Consider the following 7,295-nt stretch of genomic DNA (forward strand, 5'->3'; position numbering starts at 1 on the left):
CTAAAAATTTGGTTCTAAAGACATTCATGCAAACGGAAGCTATGGTCACGGAATCGAATGGATCCACGGCTCCGATCCCCATTTTCTCTTTATTTCCTTTTTCGTTCACCATCTCTATTCTTTCGCCCGTAGCACTCATTAACAACTCTCTAAATTTCAAACACGCTTGTCTTAAAATATCTACATCACTCCTACAATAATCTAATATTTCTTTTCTAAAATCAAACACGTCGTCCTTTCTCTCACTCAACCACAGTAACAATTCAGCTCTCTCTTTCTCACTCATAAAAACCTGACCATAACACTGAGCATCTAGGTACGTGCCTACATAATTCTGATTCTCGCTAGTATTGAAGTAATAGGGAACCTACCTTTCTTTAATTCAGTCAATCCAAAAGCCTTAGGGAGGGCGGACAATTTCATAGGTAAAACATTCAATCTGTCAATCACTTTGATATGTAAATCCGACTCTATTGTCATATACATAATTTTGGAGCCACTGTAAATAATCTTTTCCGGTCTCATGCATTGGTCTATTAAGTACTATAACAGAAAATAACCGTCGTTTCGCCAATTTTTACTGCAGTGTCGGCTCCTTCGAACGTGACTTCTCTGAATCCACATTTAACCGGACACGGTCCTGGGTCTTCATTTTCATGTAGCTCAGAGTTGTAACATTCGTCGCACCGTGAACCGCATTTTTTAAAATATTGATTCGGGGGTCAATGTTCTATCGATACATTTTGGACACACAGTATGTGCTACTACAAAATTGGGCTTTTCAACACCAAGACGATTTACAATGTTGACATTTGAAGCAAGATTTACATACCTCTTGTGATTGACAGTCTCTATAATCTCGTTTTCTACTCGCGCTACATATCCATTTTCACATTTTGACACTTTATCTTGACTTCATTCAAAATCAAAAAATATATATTTAGAATTGTATTGTTCCTTGGCTGGCGTGGCTCTCAGATAACATAAATGTCCTTCCATTACATATTGTTCGCATGACGTACACAGGTATTCTCCACACTCATGGTCTTCATTCTTCCTTTTATCGGTTCTTAATACTTTATAACAGGTAGGGCATTTCCAGTATTTTTGACACTGTGTAAGTCCGCTGGGTTTTCCTTTACATTTTCCTTTTCTATGTACTGGTACTGTTTTATGTTGTTGAAAACATTTGTCTGATCTGCATGTCATGTTACAGTCTGTGCACTTGACTATATTTTCTGTTTCCGGGCAGTTATCTGTCTTACATACTTTACAGGATGTTTTACACTGGTGCCTTTCTCTGTTGTTGTAGTGTTTGAGGCATTGGTCGCAGAAATACATTGCGCTGAAGAAGCCAGTAATGCTGGTAATGGCGTGAAAGTGGTCGTCGTCCATTAGGTACAGGTAAATACATGGACACTCGTCCTTACTTTGGCTAGTTATGAACTTGTTGTCCAGTCTGGCACTGACCACCATCACGCGCACTCCCAACACTTCTTCAAACGCCTCTATGTCATTTAAACTGGCGGGACGATCTAAGGGCAATCCGGCTAGTTGACTGATGGATACCGCTTATTGTATCTGTTCATCTCTTCTCTTTTTAGTGAGTTTCTGGTAGTAGTTGTTTGGAACTTTTTTGTGTTATAGTATAAGTTGTAGATTAGATTTCTTTTGACGTTTTTTAGCAATCTCTTTCCATTCTTCCGGTGTGCATCTATTCAACTTCGCCAAACTTACCCTAATTGCCCTTGCCATACATAATTGGTCATCATTTTCGATGGTCACTATAGATGTTTTCAACTTTAATGAATTGCTCTTGCCTTTTAGTTCGGTAATTCTTCGCCTTGCTCCTCCTTTTGGTAAATCGATAGTGCCTATGGAAATGTAAAAAAATTCATCAATGGATAACTCTTGGTTGCTGTTGAGTACTTTTTTAATAATTTCCATCACTTTATCGGCGGTCAACTGGTCCCAGGGCTGGCGAGGAACTATGATAGGATCGTTTTATCCTTGGTGATGAATGACTACACGGCCTAAATCGTTCCCCGCCAAATTGCCCCGGGTTTCTTCCAACACATCTTCCAACATCCGGTTTAGTCCTTGTCTCACATCCTGTAGCTGGAGTCCATAATGTTGTTTGTCAATTTTGACCTTATAAGTCCTGTCTATGGCCGCATTTTTAGCGTACGTCTTTTCTGATTTCTTCCTGATGGTATACTGGAGCTCCCATGGGGCGTCGGGTTTTTGAGACGGTCCCTGTTGAGGATCATCCCCACCTCCTATCATGACTGACAACTGAGGGCTCCACTCCCCATCGTCCACACAGGCAGTTGCCATCTCATCCATTTCTTCATCAAATAATAATGCTTTCACTGCACCCTCAATTTCCTCTTGCTCTCTTAAATACTCTAGTGCCATATCTAAATTTTCCATATTTTCTTGGTTCTGTAATGTACCGCCTAAACTTTAAAGTATACTTTCCAGTTCTTCATTCACAAAGTTATCTCCATATTGTGGGTTCCTTAGCTGAAAAAGCCGAAACCGCACCCCTGGGAATCCTGTATACCCCAAGTCGCCGCAAAATTCATCAGCTCATCTGCGTCGGTAAACGTATTCACGATAATATCAAAGTGTTCCATATTACTGGTATGAATTCTAAAGTTAGAATGACAAAGTGTGCTCATGCGCGTTCTTATATACTATCCACTGAGCGAACGTCGTCTATTTTTAGTAAGAACGTCATCGTTCTCCATTTTGATTGGCTAATTCGCTCATATGTAAATAGAAGCTAAACGTAGTGACGACTTTAAGGGGATTTACTTTAACATTTCAATAGGCCATTGTTGGTGTTTCCGTCCCTAAATAAACACACGCCAGACATTGTGGCGACTTTAAGGGGATTAACTTTGACATGTTTTCTTTTCATTGTGGAAAATCGTCCTTAAATAAATAAACGCTCCTTATATATATTTCATATATATTTATTTTTATCTGTAATATATTTTGACATGTTATAATTATTTTTTTTCACTTATATTGTTCAACAATTTATTAACTTATACTGTTTGATAATTTTTGATAATAAAATAAAACTTTTATCTCTGTAATAATTGGTCATCTCTTCGTTGAGGGCTGAGCACCTGACCCTCAATGTGCGCGACCACGCCCTAAATCGTGTATACAAGTCAGCTCTGTATACTTCCGGGAGATAAAAATAGAATAATAATATCATTTTAAAATTAAACGTCATTCTAAAAATAGAACGGTGATGTCATTCTAAACAGATGATGTCCTTCTAAATATACAAGCCTTTCTAAACATAAACAGATAATGTCATTCTAAAAATGAAACGATGATGTCATTCTTAAAAAAAGAATCCAAAATGGCCGCCGCGCGTCTGTTATTCAACACGGCGCGGCGCATGTGTAGAAAGGTAATTTCTTCTATGCAAATGAGTTACTATTTATAGAAAACAAAATGGCCACCGCGCTTGCGCAGTCTTGGGGGTAAAGATACCTCTATACTACTACTGTTTTTCAATCCAATTTATGAATCATTTTCATCACAGTGTTAAATGAAACGATTTGTTTTTATTCTTAGGAACAAAGCAAGTTTAGCGTACCTCCTGATCAACGCACTTTTTATCACAGTTATATATTTCCTGCAACAATCAAACGTGGACACAGGGGGAGGGTTATCAGTGCGCATTGAATGTGGGAACGGGGATGAGTTGGTGCTTGAACCGATAAGTTTGGCATTCACTGCTGTGGCTGGGATTCTCTTAGTAAACCTTTTTTCATTACCTAACATTTATTGCGTTCTCTGTAATAAATTTTACTAACACAGATTGCATGATACCAACCACAAAAGAGACACATGCAATCTAGCATGTGTGCTATTAGAGCCATATGTTACATGAAAGATTTATTTAAATACTTAATGAATTATATTTAAATGAACTCATAAACAGCAGAACAACAAAAGCTTTATTATAATTATAGCATATTTAGGCTTAAATATTTAATCATATGCTACTTTATGTGAATTTTGTTTCAGGCAATTCAGTTTGTGTGTATGTTAATACATAGGTCAAAAACGTTTTTGCAAATTAATTCGATAACAGAGATAAAGCAAGATGAAGTGGATAAATATGTTAAAATGTTTTTCTACGATGCCGCAAAAGAAGTGATGAATGTAAGTTTTCGTGGAGTTTGATTTTTTTTCATACTTGCTATTAGCTTAAAGGAACGGACAAATAATAAATACAAAGTGCATAATGCGTACACGTTTGACAATGAATCAAATATAACACTGGTATATCTTAACGTAGAAGCTGTGCCCCTATGATAATGTTTCAATATAGCTGTAATAGTGACACAATTTAACATAGCTAATTCGATAATGTTTATTCATTCCGGTCATCATTTTATTGAATAAATATATTAGTGATTTTTTTAATTTGGATACATCGACAATTGTTCTGTCAGTCATTAATCGTTAATTTCTCGTTGTTACCATTTTAGTTTGTAGTATGCTCAGTAAGAGATTCTTGCTTTTTTCTCTTGTTTTCTTTCTTTTCTTTCATTCTGTTACTTTATTGTTATCTTTTTTTTACAAGGAGAAGCCAGAGAAAGAAGACATTGAACCTGTCGCGGAAGAAAAAAAGAAACCGAAAGATTCTCTGAAACAATTTATAGCGAAAAATGTCTTGTAAATATAATCAACTTATCGACACCTTAGTGCAAAAAGGTCTTAGCGGACGGTAGAATTTAGAAGTACAACACAATAATTAAAACTTAATCAAATCAAGCAAATCTTAATGCTTAAATGCTACTATTTTCTGAAGGATATGACATGTTTTATTTTTTGTAATTCTTGCTGTACATACCTCCCACAATGACAGGTGACATATATCCCAATAACCTCCTGATAATGTGTTTACTTTAATGATTGAAATTCCAGATTAACTACAGCTAAATTGTAAACAAAATAGTAAGATGGAGAAAGGTGGATGTTGAAAGATTCTGAGAAGCCCAAAATTACTCAGAAAATGGTTATAGACAAAACAGTTTTGAAAAGTGAAGGAATTTCCGACATTACTCATAAAGGAGAACAAATTTCCACATAAGACCAAAGTACAGTACAGGCTTTATTGTGCTCAGTAATTCCATTCATTCAAGGAAATGTTAAATTCCTAGATGTTCTATCCACGGCCGAATCGTTTGGTCAACCTCTTAAACAATCTCCTTAATTGGTCAATACCAACACATATAGCATTTAAAATATCCAAGTAATAATAGTGTGAATTTTGTAAGGGATACCTTTGAAGTGAAGTGATTCATACTATATAGAGATATGGTCTGAATGCAATTGTTGTATTGCTTTGAAAACTGTTAAGCATATCTTTAATAAGTGTTGTACAACTAAATACTACCGTTTGTTGAGGTCTTAATGAGTTAACTCATTTATCTAATTTAAGAAGTTAACGCATTGCTGCAGTAAGACGACGGTATTATATATATGTATACTGGAGTTAACTTAGAGGCAAAAATGGTATTTTAAGAAATTTTAAACGGATATATGATTCAATATTAAATAAATAATCAAAATATTAACTTGATCTTGATTTACTTTATGATAAACTTTTTATCTTGTTGATATGGTTTTTTTTCAATAAATTAATGAAAGATCTTGATTAAAACCAATTAATGCCTAATAAAAGGAACTACAGTCCGGTTAAAAACTCTGAACATATAAAATGTATTTTTTGCACACATCAATAAGGGCTTTAGTATCGGAACGATATGAAGTAGAAAATCAATAAATAAACTAAAATTAGTTTAGAAATCATACGTTTTGGATTTAATAGGTCTGATTTGAAGTTTTTTACACAATTTATTTCCAATTTATGTATCTGGCAAAACGGAGTGTACGAATGATCTGATATTTTGCATATGTGTTATTTGTGCAGACGAATATCAAATGGTACGTAAATGTTGAAAAAATATTTCAAGTCCTTTCATGCAAAAAATCCTGAATGGAGTCCTTTTAATACGTTATTATCATGTCAATAAGTGAATGTTATATTTCATTATTTCAGAGAGAAGCTGAACGAAGCACGTGATTTAGCATCCGCTTCTCATAAGGAAAACATAGACATGAAAGTTGCTGATGGTATCAAAGCTACTTCAAGCACTAACAAAGATTCAAAGAATAAATTTAGGAAGACAGTGTCATCAGTTATCATTAATATGAGCCAAGAAAAGAAACAAAAGTTATTAGAAAATGATAGGTAACGAGGCATACTGTGATAGTGTTTGAATAATTTACCTTTAAAATTGAACATAAATCAATTATGTGAACAATGGATTAGTATGTCCAGTGAAACAATAAATAGCAAATGACAGTATTAGGATTTTCATATAGTATCCGTAATCTTAATTAAACCAAAATTGTCAAAATTAAACCAGTTCTGATTATATAAATATCAATGTTTTTTATATTTAACAGAATAAACATTGTATTTAAAGCCAACTGATAATCATCCCTGCCATTATCAAAAACTGCTAATTTTATGGTCAATACGAAAACTAATACAGCTTGAATTTTCAAGTGCAAATTATATGTAGATTTGTAATTTTGTGTTCAAACGTTTAATGCGGGGGTATATTTTTTAATTTTAGGTTTTAAAACAATTATTTTTTCTTTCCCTAACATAGCTTCATACAATTGGAAAAGTGCCTTTTAAAGGCAGCAGAAAGAAGTGGAGCTGTGCAACCACAAAATGGTGCAATCAATGTTAATGGACCAAACCATGACAAATTTTTGGATGGTAAAGACGACGATGAAGCAAAACAAAGAAAAATGCAAATAGTTGTCGACGTTTTTCAGTCCTCAGCTCCTAGTAGAGCCAACGATTCGACAATAAGTCAGCAGACTACAGCCTGATAGACTTTTAAAAAAAACATGAAACAAAATTTTTTTAGAAGTGTTCTTTTATATCAGTGTAACAAATGTATCCAAGTAATTTATTCATTAAAGCAGGCAGGATATAAACTTTCGAGATGACCAAATACAACGTTTACTTCCTAAACAGTCAAGTTGTCATGAAATGTATACGATCTATAAATATTACAGAATAAGGTTTTAAATGATCCATTCAATGATGAATGAGAAAATGTATATACTGATGAAGATAAATCTTTTATTTACGTTACAAGAAAGTTATTCTATAACAAGACGTATTTTATATTTTTTGCTGCGCATAATGTAGAATTTTAACATAACGACTAATC

At 34.3% G+C, this 7,295-nt stretch overlaps 1 protein-coding gene across 1 annotated transcript in view; it reads left to right on the plus strand.

Moving 5' to 3' along the window:
* LOC132728846 (chitin synthase chs-2-like) overlaps positions 1 to 7,060 on the plus strand; it is a 36,829-nt gene extending 29,769 nt beyond the window's left edge. The window contains exons 24-28 of the mRNA XM_060714529.1: positions 3,601 to 3,784; positions 4,057 to 4,194; positions 4,619 to 4,710; positions 6,101 to 6,292; positions 6,720 to 7,060. Of these exons, the coding sequence (XP_060570512.1) occupies positions 3,601 to 3,784; positions 4,057 to 4,194; positions 4,619 to 4,710; positions 6,101 to 6,292; positions 6,720 to 6,948 (835 nt within the window). The 3' untranslated portion in view covers positions 6,949 to 7,060. The remainder of the gene's footprint in view (positions 1 to 3,600; positions 3,785 to 4,056; positions 4,195 to 4,618; positions 4,711 to 6,100; positions 6,293 to 6,719) is intronic.
* The last annotated feature ends 235 nt before the right edge of the window (positions 7,061 to 7,295 follow it).

The sequence above is a fragment of the Ruditapes philippinarum genome, unplaced genomic scaffold, assembly GCF_026571515.1.
Source record: "Ruditapes philippinarum isolate M1 unplaced genomic scaffold, ASM2657151v2 ctg2855_1_1_1_1, whole genome shotgun sequence".
NCBI classification, from domain to species: Eukaryota; Metazoa; Mollusca; class Bivalvia; order Venerida; family Veneridae; genus Ruditapes; species Ruditapes philippinarum.